We start from the raw sequence: 22,127 nt of genomic DNA, 5'->3' as shown, positions 1-22,127 counted from the left end.
AAAAAAATTAAAAAGGAAAGTATATTATGCTTAATAAATAGTCATAAATGCAATAAACAAACAAAGCCAAAAATTTCCATAATCTAGAACTCTATCCACTGGTTAACAATTAAACTAGGTAACTATGCGTTGTATCTAGCACATGCTTCAACCTATGCTTTTCATTAATAGAACTATAATTCTCTCTCAACTCTTAAAATTCCTTCACCTTGATCTGAGTTAAGATTAATCTAATCTATCACAGTCATAAGCCTATTTGATTACGAGGAAGAGGAGAATCAAAGCAAAACGTTTGCATCGCCACTGCTGCATCAACAACCACAAGGGATGATGACGCTATACACACCTACATTTTTAGTGTCGCATCATATGATGTATGCATCACCGCCACCGCCACTGCCTTACTCTCCTAATGATCAATATTTGAGTCATAACCAGAATCATGAATCTCCTGGTGTCGAATATCAAAACACATCTAACAGTGAGAAAAAAACCATTTGGATTGGTGATTTGCATAATTGGATGGATGAGAATTATCTTAAATGTTCTTTTGCTTCCGTTGGTGCGGTATGCTCTCTCTCTCTCTATTTATATTTGCTATCTAACATGATAATTTTTTTTTGCTAAGTGTTGTCGTCGTAGTTAAGTGTTGAATGTATAGATTTGACCTTTAAATTTTGTTTTCGTTTTTTATATAACATAACACACATTCTCTGATTCATTGTTATGGAACATGAGGTTGTTAATAAAAATATTTTATTTTAAAATAATATACTTGAGTATTTTTCTGTTTCAGTTTTTCATCGGAATTTAACTGTACAAGTAATCTTATTGTGAAATTTTCCCATTTACTAGTGTATCTTTACATTTGGTTCCAAATAAGTATATTTGTGTTTATGTCTTGATTGTTAATATTTTAGACATGTAATCATAGTTAATTTACTGCTTTAGTTTTCATTTTCTTTTAATATTTGGACCACCTTAAAATGTTTTCTCTCCTTTTACCTTCTTAACACAATTATTGGATTTGTTTATGTTTCTTGACGGCTATAAACAGAAGGTCGTTAGTTAATGCAATCTTTTAATATAATATCTATTTTCCTATAAAATATATCAATTTCTATCTTAGAAACTTAAATTTTAAAGTACATTTTTATTTTCATATTATCTATGTTTCTTGTTAATGTGGTTCTAACTTCTAAATATGAGTAAACACGTTTTGATTCAGATGGTTTCGATCAAGGTTATTCGCAATAAGCATACTGGTTTATCTGAAGGCTATGGCTTTGTGGAGTTTCTTTCGCACGATATGGCTGATAAAGTTTTGAAGAAGTTTAATGGAACATATATGCCGAATACAGATATGCCTTTCCGTTTAAATTGGGCCACCGGCGAGGAGAATGATCACGAGCTCTCTATTTTTGTGGGGGGTTTGGCGCCAGATGTCTCTGATTCTCTATTGTACAACACCTTCTCAGAGATCTATCCTTCGGTTAAAGCTGCAACAGTTGTCATAGATGCATATACTGGTATATCAAAGGGTTTCGGTTTTGTGAGGTTTGGAGATGTAAACGAGAGGATCAAAGCAATGACAGAAATGCATGGCGTAAAATGTTCTAATAGAGCTATGCTAATTGGTCCTGCAACACCTAGGGAGACAAGAAGTTTTCGACAACAAGGTTTTTTTTTTCTTTCGACTTTGCAATCTTTTTATTTATATATAGTTGTAGTTCTGTGTTCAGTTTATTCCTAGGAAAGCAACTGGATATATCATATTAAAATTAACTGAAACTAATATGTTGGATATGGCAGGAATGTACATGAAAAATGATGCAATAAGTTATCCTGCTAGGGATGCAACAGTAATTTATTATTTTCATTTGTGTTTTTTCTCTCTCTCATATGAATATTATAGATAAGTTTAATTTTTTTGTTTGTTTGTTTCCTATTAAAATATAATATAGATATTTGTCGGAGGACTTGACTCTAGTGTCACTAGCGAAGATCTAAAGCAACCTTTCTCTGCATATGGGGAAATAGTCTCTGTCAATATTCCTCTTGGCAAAGAATGTGGATTTGTTCAATTTGTTAATAGGTAAAATATTATACCTTAACTAAGATAGTAAACCATGATTTAAGTAATTATATAGATGTTTCTTTGTCACCATCTCGCTGTTGTTATATTTGATAATTTGCTTGCAGACAAAATGCAGAGGAGGCTTTGAAGAAACTAAATGGGACTGTAATTCGAAACCGTAGAGTTCGGCTTGCTTGGGGACAAAATAAGCTGGTAAATACAAAATGTTCTCTTTTCTATTATAAAGATATTCCTTATGTTAGTACATTTATGTGATTCCAATATGAGATGAACTTTGTTTTCCAGTTTAAACCGTCCATGTGGCACTTATAATACATTATAGGTTGTGTATTTGTTTTTTTGTTTTGTTTTGAAAGCTCGGACTCTTTATGTATTAACTAAAAATGAAATAAAACTTACTTTTTAATATAACTAAAAGTGTTTTTCTGGCAGTAAGGTTTCAATAAAGCTATAAATCCTCTTTGATTTTAATGGTTATATATTGTGTTTCAGCCTAGATATAACTATGGAAACCAATGGTTTGGGGCATACTTTGGAAGACAGCATTACAATGGGTATGGATACATGGTACCACAACCTCATGACCCGAGAATGTATGCAGTTGCACCTTATGGAGGGTATCCAGTGTATAGTGATCCCCAGCAACAAGTTAGCCGAGGAAATTGACCTGAGTACATGCAGACATGCAAAACTCACTCAACTATAGGTGATGACCAGAAGGGAAAGAAATAAAAAAGTGTCTGACATTTTATCTATCCTTAGAATTTATGGTTTATCTTGTAGTGGGAAAATGAGTTTTGGGAAAACTGTAACAATAATTTAAGAGAGACATGGATTTGGTTTGTTGATTTGGTGTTTTCTTGATGCTCTTTTTACTATGGAACTTGTTAAACATAAGGATGAAGTGGGTTGCACTATTTGATTATTTTTCCTTTTTTAGTTTCTTTTATTGAAAAACTATTTCATTTAGTTAATGTCATGGGTTGAATTTGAACAATCAGGTAAAACTTATTGTTGCTTATGGAGGAAATAATCAACATCAAAGATCCAAGGGAAACACAGAACCATCTTTTTTTTAAGGCAAGTATGCTGAAGAAGTATGGAGGGCTCTTGCATTTAAACTGTTGGGATCAGAGTACACGCTTCATGGAAATCTATGTTGGATATCCACTCTGTTACTTCTTCACTATACTTTCCAACTATCTACACTCGATATGGACCGAAAGAAATGGTAGAAAGTATGGGGAGACACAAAATACTGCCTCACAAATGGTACAGTACATTGACAAGAATGTAAAGAACAAGGATACATAGCGACCTTGTTTGTGGAAGGGGCTTAGGATAGAAACACTGCTGATTTCTATTAGATTTTAATAACAAGGTCACATTTATAGTAACAATGTTTTTTGACTGAAATAAACTTTACATTCCTTCAAAAAAAACAATCAACATCATATCTTCTAATTATAGTAATACGAGCTTGGTATCTTTTAGGGCATCAATCCATTTATTTATATTTAGTTGTAGTTTTGTTTTCAGTTTATTCATTGGAAGACAATAGGATCTATCATGTCAAAGTTAACTCAAACTATACGTCGGATATGGCAGGATTATACATGACAAATGATGCTGTGTCCTGCTGGGGACTCTATATGCAACGGTAAATATTATCGACCAGAAACAGTGCTGGTAGCCTCAGTTAAACCCATCATCCATCTTCTTCAAGTGATCCAATGAACGCCATCCAAGGTCATAGCAGGGAGATAAGTCTTCCCAATGAGGTTCTTGAGGTTGACAAGAAGACCCTTCCTTCCACCTGGGAGCTCAATGATCACAGGTTTGCCTAGAGGCAAGTACTTAGTTCTCTCTAGACTAAATGGTTTCAGTGGCAAGGTTGAGTTTTTCAATGTGGGTATAGACTCAAGACTTCAGAGACATTTGTACTTTTGAAGGCCAAAAATGTCACATTGGACCCAACTGAAAGGTGCAACATTAGGTTTCTCTTGTTCTAATTTGCAGAAAATGTTATATGTTTTCTTTTATTTCTCTCTAGGTGTGTTACAACTGCGCTGATAGCCCGGTAGATGGAGGATGGTTTTAAGAACGGTTTGACGCTTGTGCATCTCTTGAGGAACAAGAGAATGGGTTTAAAATGTGGCGTTCAAGCCGAAGCTTCTTTACTAACACTTAGTTTCAGTTTCTTTTTAAATATAAGTAACATCCCGAGTTGTGATTATGGAAAGGCTTAACATAGTTGATTTGGCTACCTATATCACCAAAGTTGACTCACATTTTTCATCACACATCTGTTTAGACCTCCAGAGTTAAGTGTGTTTGGGCTGGAGTAGTGAAAGGATGGGTAACCTATCGGGAAGTGATTTGCGATACCGTGCGAGTGAGGCCAAAGCACATGGAAAGGTTGGGTGGTGATTACAGGGTTAGTAAACCAGACTTTCAGGCCTTAGAAAAATTAACGCACCGCTCGTCAAAGGGGATGGGCCCACTAGCCAAGAGAGCGGGCATGGGTGGCACATTAGCCGTAGGAGGTAGGAGCGTTATAAGTGGTATCATAGCTGGTTAGCCATCTCGGTTCTGACCCGAGAGGCATCTTAAGACCTGACGTGTGGCGCAATTTATGCATTAAAATGGGAGTTAGACTACTCTCTGGGCCACTTTTTTACTTTTTCTTACACTCAGAGCCATTTCTTACATGTGATACATTTTGTTGTGGGTCAACAATAAACTGTGGACAACTTTGCTCTTAATATACATTCAATACGTAGACGAATAATACATGGATGGGCGATACGTAGACGGGTGATACGTGGACGGAGATGAATGTAAAAATTTCAGAAGCTTCATCAGAGTAAACTCCACAATAGTTGAACTTAAAGTTACAACTCCAACAACAATGTTTGTCTGTGGACGAGGATGAGAAGATTTTGATTATGTTGTGCATATAAACGCTAACATAACCATGAATAAAGAACAAGAGAGATCTCTTAAATTTGTGGATAAGAAATTGAAGCTTGATGTGGTGGATAGAGTAGTAACTCAAACACTAAACATAGATATTAAAAATGTAACATATTGAAAGACTGTGATATGGATGCTAATGTATCCACAATTTCAAGGATGAACAAATTAATAACTTCAAACTAATAACTACAACTTACATGCCGAAAAAAGCTTGAATGATGAAAACAAAGCTAAACAAACCAAAAATTTAAAACGGGTCATCTCCTCCTCCAAAACCCCGGCCAAAACGAGTCAGCTCCTCTTTTCGGTGAGCCACACCATGGATTCTGAGCTCAACATCGTCGTGGATGAACTTGGTGAAGCTGCGGTGGTTCGAGCTCGTCACAGTCCTCCACCATGAGATATGTAGTATGCTGAATTTTGAATTTTACTCCTAATTTTACTCGTCCACAAATAGTCATCCATGTTTACCCGCCACGCTTATCTTCCCACACTCATCCACATGTGTCGTTCCATGCTTATCTTCTTTATGTCGTTATCAATGTTTTTCAAACATCCACATATCACTCATCCTAATACAATCATTAAATACGTGTACAAGTACAAATTTTAAAATATAACAAAAAATATCAAAGTGGATATCAAATTATAGAGAATAAAAAAATATAATTTATATCAACAAAATTTTCTATATGTATTTCTAATTTAAAAATAAACAAAAACAAAATATTAAAGTAGAGTAAACAATAATAAAGAAACACACTTTCTCTTTCATCTTGTCTAATAAAATTTTATTTTCTTCTCATTAAGGGCAAATATGTATATTCTCTCTGTAGGTCCCATGAAAAAGTGTGTTGCAAGTGCATTGTGGCCTTGGATGTAATTGAAAAGTGATAAAGTGCATCTTGATGCAAAAATTTCTTAAAATGACATCATGTTCAAACTTGTTTTAGTCTTGAGTTTTTTTTTTTTTTGAAGAAAAAATTTTCATTACTGACAAAAAACTAAATTATACAAAGGAACTAAAAACAAAGAAGTGAAGAACATAAGCTAAACTGGAAAACAATCTCAGCCCAATAAGTACTAATCCAAAGCGTAAGAGTTCTTCACCACTAATATCAGTAAAGTACAAGGAAACAACCACAAGTAAACTGAATACCAACAATGATGAGAGGAGCCGGCATAGAAGTCAACAACCGCTGCAACAAATACTTTAGTGTATTTTGTCGCAGCAGCCAGGGAAGAGCTAAGACTGAATTGCCAGCGAGGGAAGAGCACATACCAAAACCAAAGCCTTTACAGCATTTGAAGTGACAGTTAGCTTTGCCAAACTCCAACTCTTTGTACTCAATACTCCACAATAGGCAGACCCCAAATGTCCACCGGAGACGGAGAAGCTTATGTCTTCACTGCCTGCAGAAGAAAATTCGGGTTAAGATGGCAGCAACCAAACCAAACCTAAGCGTTACCTGCAAACAAGAAACAAAAAAACTCATGTCGTTGGTGCCAAGCGAGCACAGAACGACACAAGGATGGAGAACCAAGTCGGACCTTGCTTGCTTTGCTTTCGATCGATGACAAGAGATGTTCTTCAATCGACGTTTAATGCTGAATGTTGACTTTGGACCGGTTCGACGGACACCTACGAGTTTCTTTAGGCTTTATCTCCAAAATGCTCCAAAATCACCACATATCTCCAAATCATTCATGAACATGTAAATATTCTAAAAAGAATCCAAAACATAATAAATATATTCTAAAACAGTTATATACAATGGCTAAAAACTGTAAAAAATCCATGGTATATCAACTTTTCCGGACTTACTATTTTGCTTGTCCTCAAGGAAAATAAGAGTAGTCCTAATGAAAGAGGTTTTTGAAAACAACATGGACTCACATAATTTAAAATCACTATTCTCACTCCTGCAAATATGATAGGTGTAAGTGAATGATTACTAACCTTGGATGATTCAATGTACTACACTCTAGCTTAGTCACCATTACCATACATCACACAAATCCAGTGATAGCGGCTGACATACCCCTCTACTGAACTCATTTCTGCATAAAGTAAATGTGTAGACTACATCTTGGGAGTCTTGATCAACGGACACATGGAATCAACTCAAGCAGGTATCTGGACCTACACGTAACCCTTTCTGGTTTTCCCTCTCTCTTCTATATCCTCTGAGTCTGATTTTATTCTTTTTCTTTTTTATTATTAGAAAGTATATATAGTATTACTGGGCAAAGTTGTAGGCGAATAGTTGGGTCATTGATAATTTATCTACTCCTCGCTTCCAATCAATGTGTGATCATTCTATTAGAGTCGAATAATAGGGTCGTGGGAAACATTCCTACCCCTCTAAACCGCAAGAAATAATTTCAATATTTTGCAAATATGGATGCGAAAGAGTGGTGGAAGGAGAACCAGGGACACTAAGTCTAATACTTTCCAGACTTGCAAGTGGACTCCGATCCAATGTATAACAAGTCGCAAAACAAGCAAGTAGAGTAGATTAAGGTTGGAAGTTAGCTTTGGTTTCTCCAGACATTCTCAGTAATTGTGGATGTGAGTAACACATGATACACTATGGTGTTTCAATCTAATACTTCATGCAGTCAATAAATCTAGATGGTGCTAGAGAGTGGTTAGAGTAGTAAACCTCAATATAAGTAAACCTCCCCCAAGACTTAAACAACATTGTCCCCAGTGGTTATACAGGGGTCTGTCCATAAGTCCACTTTGTTACCATTACCTATTAGCCAGCCGGACTTCCTTTTTATAAGGTCTCTCCAAGTAAGAATACTTCTCCATCCATGCGATTCCGAGCTCTTGTCATGACAGTTGAGAAGGTTTTCATCAGGCCAAGACTTACCAAATAGAATACGACCTACCAGCATTTACGGGTTATGAATCAGTTTCCATGCTAATTTAGCTTAAAAGCATCATTAAAGCATTCAAAATTCAGGAATCCAACTCCTCTTTTACTCTTCGGCTATGTTAGCATAGGCCATGCTATCCAACCCTTTTTTCGAGTGATTGTCCCACCAGAACCTCGTAATAACTGATTGAATCTTCTTAATCAGGGACTTAGGGAGTTTGAAACATGTCATAACATGAGACGGGATGGCTGAGAGAACACTCTTCAGCGTGACGACCTTGCCCGTCGGAAACAGATATCGTGTTAACCAGCCACTGTATTTTTGTTTAATCCTATCCACGATAGAAGCGAATAAGTCTCCTTTTCTTGTTTTGAAATGTTCCAAAATTCCTAAGTACTTGTCCACTCCTCTCTCCTTTTCGATCTGAAGGAGTTCTAGTACTTGCCGGCAAAAACACTAGTTATTTAATCAAATTTAGAGGTACTATTTAAAATGTGTTAGCGTGTATCCATGAATAATAAGAAACTTCATTAAATAAGTGAATAGAATTTTAGTAAATATTAATTAATACAAAAAAAAACATTCTACCACCTTCAATCTTTATAAATAACATATATGTTTATATTAATATATGTGACTTTAGTCAAAATAGCAAATCAATATATTTTTCACAGTATACATCAATTATTCTTTAATATCTTCAAATATATTACATTTCCAAAGAAACTAGTAGATTGCAATTGCGACTAAGACACATTTCAATTTTACTTGTTATACAACTTCAAAGTTTTGCAAAAAAACTGATTAAATATTTTTATTAGAATTCACCTAAAATTTAGCGTTTAATTACAGAAAATTTCCTGATCGAGAACGAAAAAAATATAACTAAAATAAGTTAAACTTTGGGTCAAAATATTATATAATTCAAAAAATTTGTTGAAAAATTAAGAGAACGGTAAATTTAAGTTCTTAACAAAATATTGAATTACAAAAGTCAAAGAAAAAAAAATTAAAAAGGAAAGTATATTATGCTTAATAAATAGTCATAAATGCAATAAACAAAGAAAGCCAAAAATTTCCATAATCTAGAACTCTATCCAATGGTTAACAATTAAACTAGGTAACTATGCGTTGTATCTAGCACATGCTTCAACCTATGCTTTTCATTAATAGAACTATAATTCTCTCTCAACTCTTAAAATTCCTTCACCTTGATCTGAGTTAAGATTAATCTAATCTATCACAGTCATAAGCCTATTTGATTACGAGGAAGAGGAGAATCAAAGCAAAACGTTTGCATCGCCACGGCTGCATCAACAACCACAAGGGATGATGACGCTATACACACCTACATTTTTAGTGTCACATCATATGATGTATGCATCACCGCCACCGCCACTGCCTTACTCTCCTAATGATCAATATTTGAGTCATAACCAGAATCATGAATCTCCTGGTGACGAATATCAAAACACATCTAACAGTGAGAAAAAAACCATTTGGATTGGTGATTTGCATAATTGGATGGATGAGAATTATCTTAAATGTTCTTTTGCTTCCGTTGGTGCGGTATGCTCTCTCTCTCTCTCTCTATTTATATTTGCTATCTAACATGATAATTTTTTTTTTGCTAAGTGTTGTCGTCGTGGTTAAGTGTTGAATATATAGATTTGACCTTTAAATTTTGCTTTCGTTTTTATATAACATAACACACATTCTCTGATTCATTGTTATGGAACATGAGGTTGTTAATAAAAATATTTTATTTTAAAATAATATACTTGGGTAGTATTTTTCTGTTTCAGTTTTTCATCGGAATTTAACTGTACAAGTAATCTTATTGTGAAATTTTCCCATTTACTAGTGTATCTTTACATTTGGTTCCAAATAAGTAAATTTGTGTTTATGCCTTGATTGTTAATATTTTAGACATGTAATCATAGTTAATTTACTGCTTTAGTTTTCATTTTCTTTTAATATTTGGACCACCTTAAAATGTTTTCTCTCCTTTTACCTTCTTAACACAATTATTGGATTTGTTTATGTTTCTTGACGGCTATAAACAGAAGGTCGTTAGTTAATGCAATCTTTTAATATAATATCTATTTTCCTATAAAATATATCAATTTCTATCTTAGAAACTTAAATTTTAAAGTACATTTTTATTTTCATATTATCTATGTTTCTTGTTAATGTGGTTCTAACTTCTAAATATGAGTAAACACGTTTTGATTCAGATGGTTTCGATCAAGGTTATTCGCAATAAGCATACTGGTTTATCTGAAGGCTATGGCTTTGTGGAGTTTCTTTCGCACGATATGGCTGATAAAGTTTTGAAGAAGTTTAATGGAACATATATGCCGAATACAGATATGCCTTTCCGTTTAAATTGGGCCACCGGCGAGGAGAATGATCACGAGCTCTCTATTTTTGTGGGGGGTTTGGCGCCAGATGTCTCTGATTCTCTATTGTACAACACCTTCTTAGAGATCTATCCTTCGGTTAAAGCTGCAACAGTTGTCATAGATGCATATACTGGTATATCAAAGGGTTTCGGTTTTGTGAGGTTTGGAGATGTAAACGAGAGGATCAAAGCAGTGACGGAAATGCATGGCGTAAAATGTTCTAATAGAGCTATGCTAATTGGTCCTGCAACACCTAGGGAGACAAGAAGTTTTCGACAACAAGGTTTTTTTTTTCCGACTTTTCAGTCTTTTTATTTATATATAGTTGTAGTTCTGTGTTCAGTTTATTCCTAGGAAGGCAACTGGATATATCATATTAAAATTAACTGAAACTAATATGTTGGATATGGCAGGAATGTACATGAAAAATGATGCAATAAGTTATCCTGCTAGGGATGCAACAGTAATTTATTATTTTCTTTTGTGTTTTTTCTCCCTCTCATATGAATATTATAGATAAGTTTAATTTTTTTGTTTGTTTGTTTCCCATTAATATATAATATAGATATTTGTCGGAGGACTTGACTCTAGTGTCACTAGCGAAGATCTAAAGCAACCTTTCTCTGCATATGGGGAAATAGTCTCTGTCAATATTCCTCTTGGCAAAGAATGTGGATTTGTTCAATTTGTTAATAGGTAAAATATTATACCTTAACTAAGATAGTAAACCATGATTTAAGTAATTATATAGATGTTTCTTTGTCACCATCTCGCTGTTGTTATATTTGATCATTTGCTTGCAGACAAAATGCAGAGGAGGCTTTGAAGAAACTAAATGGGACTGTAATTCGAAACCGTAGAGTTCGGCTTGCTTGGGGACAAAATAAGCTGGTAAATACAAAATGTTCTCTGTTCTATTATAAAGAGTTTACTTATGTTAGTACACTTATGTGATCCCAATATGAGATGAACTTTGTTTTCCAGTTTAAATCATCCATGTGACACTGATAATACATTATAGGTTGTGTATTTGTTTTTTTGTTTTGTTTTGAAAGCTCGGACTCTTTATGTATTAACTAAAAATGAAATAAAACTTACTTTTTAATATAACTAAAAGTGTTTTTCTGGCAGTAAGGTTTCAATAAAGCTATAAATCCTCTTTGATTTTAATGGTTATATATTGTGTTTCAGCCTAGATATAACTATGGAAACCAATGGTTTGGGGCATACTTTGGAGGACAGCATTACAATGGGTATGGATACATGGTACCACAACCTCATGACCCGAGAATGTATGCAGTTGCACCTTATGGAGGGTATCCAGTGTATAGTGATCCCCAGCAACAAGTTAGCCGAGGAAATTGACCTGAGTACATGCAGACAGACAAAACTCACTCAACTATAGGTGATGACCAGAAGGGAAAGAAATAAAAAAGTGTCTGACATTTTGTCTATCCTTAGAATTTATGGTTTATCTTGTAGTGGGAAAATGAGTTTTGGGAAAACTGTAACAATAATTTAAGAGAGACATGGATTTGGTTTGTTGATTTGGTGTTTTCTTGATGCTCTTTTTACTATGGAACTTGTTAAACATAAGGATGAAGTGGGTTGCACTATTTGATTATTTTTCCTTTTTTAGTTTCTTTTATTGAAAAACTATTTCATTTAGTTAATGTCATGGATTGAATTTGAACAATCAGGTAAAACTTATTGTTGCTTATGGAGGAAATAATCAACATCAAAGATCCAAGGGAAACACAGAACCATCTTTTTTTTAAGGCAAGTATGCTGAAGAAGTATGGAGGGCTCTTGCATTTAAACTGTTGGGATCAGAGTACACGCTTCATGGAAATCTATGTTGGATATCCACTCTGTTACTTCTTCACTATACTTTCCAACTATCTACACTCGATATGGACCGAAAGAAATGGTAGAAAGTATGGGGAGACACAAAATACTGCCTCACAAATGGTACAGTACATTGACAAGAATGTAAAGAACAAGGATACATGGCGACCTTGTTTGTGGAAGGGGCTTAGGATAGAAACACTGCTGATTTCTATTAGATTTTAATAACAAGGTCACATTTATAGTAACAATGTTTTTTGACTGAAATAAACTTTACATTCCTTCAAAAAAAACAATCAACATCATATCTTCTAATTATAGTAATACGAGCTTGGTATCTTTTAGGGTATCAATCCATTTATTTATATTTAGTTGTAGTTTTGTTTTCAGTTTATTCCTTGGAAGACAATAGGATCTATCATGTCAAAGTTAAATCAAACTATATGTCGGATATGGCAGGATTATACATGACAAATGATGATGTGTCCTGCTGGGGACTCTATATGCAACGGTAAATATTATCGACCAGAAACAGTGCTGGTAGCCTCAGTTCAACCCATCATCCATCTTCTTCAAGTGATCCAATGAACGCCATCCAAGGTCATAGCAGGGAGATAAGTCTTCCCAATGAGGTTCTTGAGGTTGACAAGAAGACCCTTCCTTCCACCTGGGAGCTCAATGATCACAGGTTTGCCTAGAGGCAAGTACTTAGTTCTCTCTAGACTAAATGGTTTCAATGGCAAGGTTGAGTTTTTCAATGTGGGTATAGACTCAAGACTTCAGAGACATTTGTACTTTTGAAGGCCCAAAATGTCACATTGGACCCAACTGAAAGGTGCAACATTATGTTTCTCTTGTTCTAATTTGCAGAAAATGTTATATGTTTTCTTTTATTTCTCTCTAGGTGTGTTACAACTGCGCTGATAGCCCGGTAGATGGAGGATGGTTTTAAGAACGGTTTGACGCTTGTGCATCTCTTGAGGAACCAGAGAATGGGTTTAAAATGTGGCGTTCAAGTCGAAGCTTCTTTACTAACACTTAGTTTCAGTTTCTTTTTAAATATAAGTAACATCCCGAGTTGTGATATATGGAAAGGCTTAACATAGTTGATTTGGCTACCTATATCACCAAAGTTGACTTACATTTTTCATCACACATCTGTTTAGACCTCCAGAGTTAAGTGTGTTTGGGCTGGAGTAGTGAAAGGATGGGTAACCTATCGGGAAGTGATTTGCGATACCGTGCGAGTGAGGCCAAAGCACATGGAAAGGTTGAGTGGTGATTGCAGGGTTAGTAAACCAGACTTTCAGGCCTTAGAAAAATTAATGCACCGCTCGTCAAAGGGGATGGGCCCACGAGCCAAGAGAGCGGGCATGGGTGGCACATTAGCCGTGGGAGGTAGGAGCGTTATAAGTGGTATCATAGCTGGTTAGCCATCTCGGTTCTGACCCGAGAGGCGTCTTGAGACCTGACGTGTGGTGCAACAAGGGCGTTGTGTTCTTTAAGAGCAGATGAATTGTAACATCCTGAACTGTGATATATGGAAAGGCTTAAGATAATTTATTTGGCTACTTATGTCACTGGTATCATCAAATTACCCCATGGAGTGACTTTTACTCTCTCAAATAAGAAGTTCAGTTTATGGATCATATCCACAAGGAGCTAGGGCACACAATAGATCCTAATCAGTTTATGATTAAGCTAGGCAAACAGAGTAAATCAATAAACAGCAGAGGTAAACAAGGTAGTTGTTCAGTTGATTTATTGATTGGTTGAGGTTGTAAACAGTTATTAGAAAGTAGATAGATCTAGGGTTTCAGGTAATCAGGATTATAATGATATTGATGCTTAGGTTGTCAATCCTAGAACTCGAATTCTAATGAGAAAGTATTCCAGCTTCCGCGTACGAATCCATCCTATTAACTAAGTCCAGTATCTTAGTTGTCACTTGTTGATACATATCAAATGTCGATCGATGCTATTAGACTAGCGTCGATCGATGTTTCCTTAAGCAAACTTTAGCGAGTTGATCGATAGTTTTACTAGTCTGAAATAAATCAGCTGTCACTTGTTTCTAGCAATCCTAGTTTAAGGAAATTAATTAAGGTAACAGACCATGCCGTCTTGTGCGCCTAATTTTCCTAAATTCGGGGTACTAGTTAGCTACTCTATAAGACAAGCATTACAAGCAATTCCTTGAAGGATGTCTATCACCTTAGGAGTTCAATATTTTGGCCTAATCCCTCATAACCTTACTTAGACCCTAAATCTAACAATAGAAATTACACAGACATAGCAAAGTAGAACATAGGAAATATCTGAATATAATGCATAAATCAGATAAGGTAGAAAAATTGTAGTTCCAATAAAAAGCTTTCAAGGAGTCTTGGATCTTCTCTCCAAAACTACTAAAACCCTAAATATGTTTCCTGTAAAAATATGAAAGTAGTGTTGCCCAAAACAATGGCAGAGCGCATAAATATTAGGTTAAAGTTGGGCAGGGGTATTTCTGTAATTGATGTGGAACTTGGGCTATAAGTTGGCTGGAAACCAAGTTGGGTCTTCCGCGCTTCGCTGTCGATCGATGACAAGAGATGTTCGCCGATCGATGTTTAACTCTGAATGTCAACTCTGGACTGGTTTGACGGACACCTACAAGTTTCTTCTAGCTTTATTTCCAAAATGCTCCAAAATCACCACATATCTCCAAAACACTCTTGAACCTGTAAATACTCTTAAAAGATTCCAAAACATAATAAATAGATTCTAAAACACTCAATACCATGGCTAAAAACAGGTAAAATCCATGGTATATCAACTCCTCCAGGCTTACTGTTTTGCTTGTTCTCAAGGAAAATAAGAGTAGTCCTAAAGAAAGAGGTTTTGAAAACAGCACGGACTCACATAATTTAAAATCACTACTCTCACTCCTGCAAATAAGATAGGTGGATGTAAAGCATTACTAACCTTGGATGATGCAATGTATTACACTCTAGCTTAGTTACCATTACCATACATCACACAAATCCACTGATAGAGTCTCACATATCCCTCTACTGACCTCATTTCTGCATAAAGTAAAAGTTTAGGCTACATCTTGGGAGTATCGATCAGGGACAAATAGAATCAACTCAAGCAAGTATATGGACCTACACGTAACCCTTTATGGTTTTCCCTCTCTCTTCTATCTTCTCTGAATGTGACTTTTTTTTTATTATTATTAGACAGTATATATAGTATTACTGCGAAAAGTTGTAGGCGAATAGTTGGGTCATTGATAATGTATATACCCCTCATTTCCAATCAATGTGTGATCATTCTATTAGAGTAGAATAATAGGGTCGTGGGAAACATTCCTACCCTTCTAAACCGCAAGAAATCATTTCAATCTTTTGTAAATATGGATGCCAAAGAGAGGTGGAAAGAGAACCAGGGACACTAAGTCTAATACCTTCCAGACTTCCAGGAGGACTCCGATCCAATGTATACCAAGCCCCAAAACAAGTAAGTAAAGTAGATTAAGGTTGGAAGTCAGCTTTGGTTTCTTCAGACATTCTCAGTAAGTGTGGATTTGAGTAACACATGATACACTGTGGTGTTTCCATCTAATACATCATGCAGTCAATAAATCTAGATGGTGCTAGAGAGTGGTTAGAGTAGCAACTAAATTGTAATAAGATCATTATTCCCTTCTCGACTCAATAAAACATAAGTAAAAACACTTTTTTCTAGGACTCAAAATAAAATCAATATCAGTAAACCTCCCCCCATACTTAAACAACAATGTCCCCAATGGTTATACAAGGGTCTGTCCATAAGTCTACTTTGGTACCATTCACTATTAGCCACCCGGAGTTCTTTTTTATAAGGTATCTCCCGGTAAGAATACCTCTCCATCCATGTGATTCCGAGCTCTTATCATGACAGTTGAGAAAGTTTCCATCAGGGCTATACTTACCAAATAGAATACGACCTATCAGAATTTCCAGGTTATGAATCAGTCGCCATGCTAACTTACCTAAAAAGTACCATTAAAGCATTCAAAATACAGGAATCCAAGTCCTCTTTTACTCTTCGGCTATGTTAGCTTAGGCCATGCTATCCAACCCTTTTTTCGAGTGATCGTTCCACCAGAACCTCGTAATCACTGATTGAATATTCTTAATCAGGGACTTAGGGAGTTTGAAACATGTAATAACATGAGACGGGATGGCTGAGAGGACATTCTTCAGAATGACTACATTGCCCGTCGGAGACAGATATCGTGTTAACCAGCCACTGGATTTTTTGTTTAATCTGATCCACCATAGAAGCGAGTAGGTCTCCTTTTCTTATTCCAAAATGTTCCGGAATTCCTAAGTAGTTGTCCACTCCTCTCTCCTTTTCGATCTGGAAGACCTCTAGTACTTGCAGGCAAAAATGCTAGTTATTTAATCAAATTAAGAGGTACTATTTAAAAAGTGTTAGCGTGTATCCATAAATTATAAGAAACTTCATTAGAAAAGTGAATAGCATTTTAGTAAATATTAATTAATACAAAAAATATTCTAACAACTTCAATCTTTATAAATAACATATAACATATGTATATATTGATATATGTGGCTATAATCAAACTAGCAAATCAATATATATATATATATATATTTCATAGTATACATCAATTATTCTTTAATATCTTCATTATTTGGCAAAATTTTATATACAGCTAACTAACTCTTATTCAAATATATTATATTTCCAAAGAAACTAGTAGATTGCAATTGCGACTAAGACACATTTCAATTTTACTTGTTATACAACTTCGAAGTTTTGCAAAAAAACTGATTAAATATTATTATTAGAATTCACCTAAAATTTAGCGTTTAATTACAGAAAATTTCCTTATCAAGAACGAAAAAATATAACTAAAATAAGTTAACCTTTGGGTCAAAATAATATATAATTCAGAAAATTTGTTGACAAATTAAGAGAACGGTAAATTTAAGTTCTTAACAAAATATTGAATTACAAAAGTCAAAGAAAAAAAATTAAAAGGAAAGTATATTATGCTTAATAAACAGTCATAAATGCAATAAACAAACAAAGCCAACAACTTCCATAATCTAGAACTCTATCCAATGGTTAACAATTAAACTAGGTAACTATGCATTACATCTAGCACATACTTCAACCTATGCTTTTAATTAATAGAACTATAATTCTCTCTCAACTCTTCAAATTCCTTCACCTTGGTCTGAACTAAGATTAATCTAATCTATCACAGTCATAGGGAAAAAGGGTTTTTAATTCCTAAAGTATTTTAAATTAGCACTTTTAATACCCAACTACAACTTATGCAGATTTATTCCCAAAGTTATTATTAATTATGCAAAATTAAACTTTAATACATTAGACGTTAACTCATCATTAGAGGCGTTAATTATAATTATAAAAAGGAGAAAGGGAACGACTTTTGCTTTCAAAACTCAAGAACCCTAAAATTGATTTTCTCAGAGAAATTTCGAATCAGATTATATATGTATATTAGTTAGGCATCTTTTGTTTGATTTACCTTGTGCTTTTGAAAATGGTATCTACTGTTCAATTGTTCATAATGATTATTGAAATATTTAAGCTCATCTACCCATGAGCACATTATCTCCTCCTCAAACTCATGTTGATTGTCTCCTGCATATTCATTGTCATGTGTTCTTCCCTTTTAAATTCTTTATTTTTTCTTGGGTATTATTTTAACTCTGATTATTTATAGACGTCTTTTGGATACATAAATTCAGTTTTGGTAAAATCTAATCGAGATTTGACACACATATATCATCAGTACTTTAACATGAAAGTAGCAAGTGAATGTTGTTATTAATCATACATGAAGAGAAGAAAAATATCCAAGGAGCATAAAAATTGAAGTACATAGATTACTTTTATTACAAGACATCAAAGAAACTACAAATCATGGTCCCTTCTCGTAAAAGCTAACTCTCCAAGTCTCTTGACTGAGCATGAGGGTCTTCTTTCATTTCTATCCACTTCTCTTTTCAGATAGCTGCACCTGAAATACCAGCGAGACATTAATGCGTCCTTCACATCTCTACACAGATAGACGATATTGCAAGGGGAGTCGTTGATTGTTTCTTGCAGCAAAAGCAACAGCATGTGAATGGAGAACATCCTCCTCGGTGATGATGACAAGTTGGTATTCTTCATGTCTGGTGTTTGGCTATACTAGAGCATGTGTATTATTGGATAGCAAAGGATGATCATCAATGTAATAAGAACAAGGGTGTTTGGATCTCTCGAAGAGGGAAACTGTGAGAACCTTGAGCCAAGTTGCGCCTGATTTGGAGAATGAAGTAAAGGTAATACCATTAAAATTATTATATTTAGAGTTAATTGACTTAATTGGTTTTTGAGTTAAAGAAAAATTCAAAACGAAAACTATCCAAAGAAAAATTAATCCACTAAAGAAACAATAATGTGGTTTCGAAAGTCATGTAGAAACCAGAAACAATGCAAACCCAAACATAAATACTGTAAACCAAAAATCTAAAAACAGAGTAAATCGTTTTCTTCATAAAACTGAGTTAACAAAATAATCTCAAGTGAAATGTGAAGAACACAAACTAGGAAGAGAAGCCAAATCCTCCTTGTGATGCTTGAGAAGGTTGAGAAGTTTGAGAAGCTCCAAATGACGAAGACTCTCCCTACAACAAACAATCAAAGTTTTACACGACAAAAAATTGACAACACAATAAGAAAAGAAGTTAAACGAGACAAACAACCTGTGCTTTCCTTGGACGACCTCTTGGACGCTTAGGTGGAGGAGCTGCAGTGGGATTAGGACACCTAGTCTTGTTGTGACCTTCTTTGCGACAGTTTGAGCATGTTCCCACACGACCATGCCGTGTAAGCTTATGTGGATTAGTGGCTGACTCATGAGGACCTTTCCTCCTAGCATGTGTATTAGGCCTTCCTCGATTGAATCTTGAAGGAGGAGGTAGCATGGGTAACCGACCAAAGCGTGGCCACAGTTTCATACCTTGAACCGGCTTCATACCAGTAGAATATAGTTGCCGCCATGTAGAGGTGAGGTAGTAACCTGATACATAATTATTGAGATTCAGCTTTGTTGTTGTGATGACACACATAGCATGCATACAAGGTAGTCCATTCAACTGCCAATAGCCACAACCGCATGTTTTCTCCTCCATATTTACGGTGTAAGCATCACTGTGATACTCTATTTCATGTGAATGTCCTGTGGTCATATACCTGATGCAATCCTTAGCTTTCTGCCTATTAAGTTCAATCTCCTTGTCTGCTCTTGGTGTGAACCTCTTATTCCACCTATTAGTTAATAAAGTCCGCTTTGCATTCCTGACCATATTCTTTCTCCTAACCTCTGTCAGCATATCAAGAAGCGGCTTCCTCCTTGACTCTCTAACACTCCTATTGAAGGACTCAGACAAGTTGTTTAGATTGTCACTGCAAAACGATCCAAGCTTAAAGAACGCCCGAGACCATGTTGTTGGAGCAGTACTTTGCAGAGACTCATAAGCTCCAACATTATACTTCTTCAGTGCATCTAAGTTATCCCTAAAAGCTGCTGGTGTGTAGCTCCTTGCTATTTTCCAGAAAAGACGCTCAAGCTCTATGTCTTTGTTTGCCTTCTTCCAATTCTCAAGAACGTGTCGAGCACACATCCTATGCTCAGCTGTAGGAAGCTCTTCATGAACCGCATTTAGTATACCCTGTCAAGCAAATAACATATACATAAGTATAAATCATTCCAACAATATTTAAAAAAAAATATACATATATATATATATATACACATATATATAACAAGACTTACCCTCTGTTTGTCTGAGATTATTGGACAGTTTGATCCATTTTCAAGCTCCAAATCATTTTTCAAGAGTTGCACAAACCATAGCCAATTAGGATTGTCCTCCACCTCAACCACAGCCCAGGCAATAGGAAATATTCTATTATCCCCATCTCTGCCAACTGCAGCTAGCATTTGCCCTTTTAAATCCAATTTCATAAAAGCAGCATCTAATCCAATGATCGGCCTACATGACTGCCTCCAAGAAGTTTTCAAGGCTTCAAAGCAAACATAAAGACGGTAAAATCTTTGCATGCTTCCTGGCACTGGTCCTGGGATTGTCTCAACCTCCATTGTTGATCCCACATTTGATTTAAGAACCTCTTCTTGGTAATCCCAAAGCCGAGCAAAGTGAGCTTCATGTCCAGCCTTTCTTCTCGCTGAAAGCACTGATTTAGCTCTTCGACATTGTTCGGGTGAGACAATCATATTGTACTCCCTCTTTATCTCATCCACCATCTCCTGTGACTTAATTTTAGGATTAATTCTAAGCCTCTCCTCAAAAAGCTGCCCAATTGTTCCACTCTTCAAAAGCTTTGTGTAACCGGATCTGACACAAATATGACTGTCATTGTACACTTTCACCATTAACTTGTTTCTGCCTCTCTCAAAGGAACAATAGACCCTCCAAGGACACTTTTCTTCTACATGTTGTGTACAGTGGGCACCAAGCCGATCAGATGAAGACTTGTAGAACTTAATATCATATTGTGTCTTCAAAGAGTACTTGAGAACAACATACTTGAACTCCTCAGCAGTGTTAAAAGTCTTTCCTAGCGCAAGAATGTCATCAGGCCCGTAGTTGAATTGCCTACCATCTTCTTCCACATCACGATCATCACTGAATAAAAGATCTGGAATGTGATCATCGTCCCAAATATCATCGCCACTGTCATCGTTAGCATCATACAAATCATCTCCATCTTCTTGTGCAGCAGCTTCAAAGTGAGAAGACAAGTCAGTCTCTCCAACCTCTACTTCGAATAACTCATTCTCCTTATATCCAGTCCTGTCTTCAACTATAACCTCACAATCATCTCCCTCAACAGATGAAGAATCCGACTCTGCAATCACCTCTTCGTTATGAATCTCTTCTTCTTCTTCAACAATATTAGTTACTCTTTCTTCAACAACAACAGGCCTATAACAAAAATTAACGTACTTAAATCCAAAAGAAAAATTTACGGAACTCAGACATGATACAACAGAGATTAAGTGGTTACCTTTCAATCTCTGTCGAATTAGGAATTGTCGGCTCGGCATAAAGAGGTGGTGCCCTCTGAACCGGAAGTTTATTCCGTTTTCCACTAGGGTTTCCGAAGAACGTTTTCACCATACTGATTCGAAATTGCTCTGAGAAAATTAATTTTAGGGTTCTTGAGTTTTGAAAGCAAAAGCCGTGTTCCTTTTTTTTTTTTTAATTATAATTAACACCTCTAACGATGAGTTAACGTCTGATATATTAAAGTATAATTTTGCATATATTAATAATGACTTTGGGAATAAATCTGCATAAGTTGTAGTTGGGTATTAAAAGTGCTAATTTAAATTACTTGAGTAATTAAAAACGCTTTTTCCCCACAGTCATAAGCCTATTTGATTACGAGGAAGAGGAGAATCAAAGCAAAACGTTTGCATCACCACTGCCACATCAACAACCACAAGGGATGATGACGCTATACACACCTACATTTTTAGTGTCGCATCATATGATGTATGCGTCACCGCCACCGCCACCGTGACTGCCTTACTCGCCTAATCATCAATATTTGAGTCATAACCAGAATCATGAATCTTGTGGTGACGAATATCAGAACACATCTAACAGTGAGAAAAAAAAACATTTGGATTGGTGATTTGCATCATTCGATGGATGAGAATTATCTTAAATGTTCTTTTGCTTCCGTTAGCGGTATGCTCTCTCTCTCTCTCTCTCCCTATTTGTATTCGCTATATAACATAATAATTTTTATTTAATTTTGATAAGTGTTGTCGTCGTGGTTAAGTGTTGACTGTATAGATTTGA

General features: G+C 35.5%; 3 protein-coding genes across 3 annotated transcripts; 2 read left to right on the top strand and 1 right to left on the bottom strand.

Annotated features, from left to right (window-relative positions):
- The first annotated feature begins 1,204 nt into the window (after positions 1-1,204).
- On the top strand, positions 1,205-18,946 carry LOC106369555 (polyadenylate-binding protein RBP47C-like). The gene has a single exon (XM_048743532.1). It carries the CDS (start codon positions 1,205-1,207, stop codon positions 1,751-1,753), a length of 549 nt encoding a protein of 182 aa, XP_048599489.1. The 3' UTR covers positions 1,754-18,946.
- Positions 10,177-18,946, top strand: LOC106369554 (polyadenylate-binding protein RBP47C-like). Its single transcript, XM_048743533.1, has one exon. It carries the CDS (start codon positions 10,177-10,179, stop codon positions 10,720-10,722), a length of 546 nt encoding a protein of 181 aa, XP_048599490.1. The 3' UTR covers positions 10,723-18,946.
- On the bottom strand, positions 18,837-21,437 carry LOC125578935. Its single transcript, XM_048742085.1, has 4 exons — positions 21,325-21,437; positions 20,069-21,242; positions 18,996-19,964; positions 18,837-18,917 (listed from the first exon to the last, which is right to left on the bottom strand). Exons 1-4 carry the CDS (start codon positions 21,435-21,437, stop codon positions 18,837-18,839), a joined length of 2,337 nt encoding a protein of 778 aa, XP_048598042.1.
- Between the last annotated feature and the right edge of the window lie 690 nt (positions 21,438-22,127).

The sequence above is a fragment of the Brassica napus genome, chromosome A10, assembly GCF_020379485.1.
Source record: "Brassica napus cultivar Da-Ae chromosome A10, Da-Ae, whole genome shotgun sequence".
NCBI lineage: Eukaryota > Viridiplantae > Streptophyta > Magnoliopsida > Brassicales > Brassicaceae > Brassica > Brassica napus.
The sequence above is the reverse complement of the archived record's forward strand: the minus strand, read 5'-3'. Positions and strand labels throughout refer to the sequence as shown.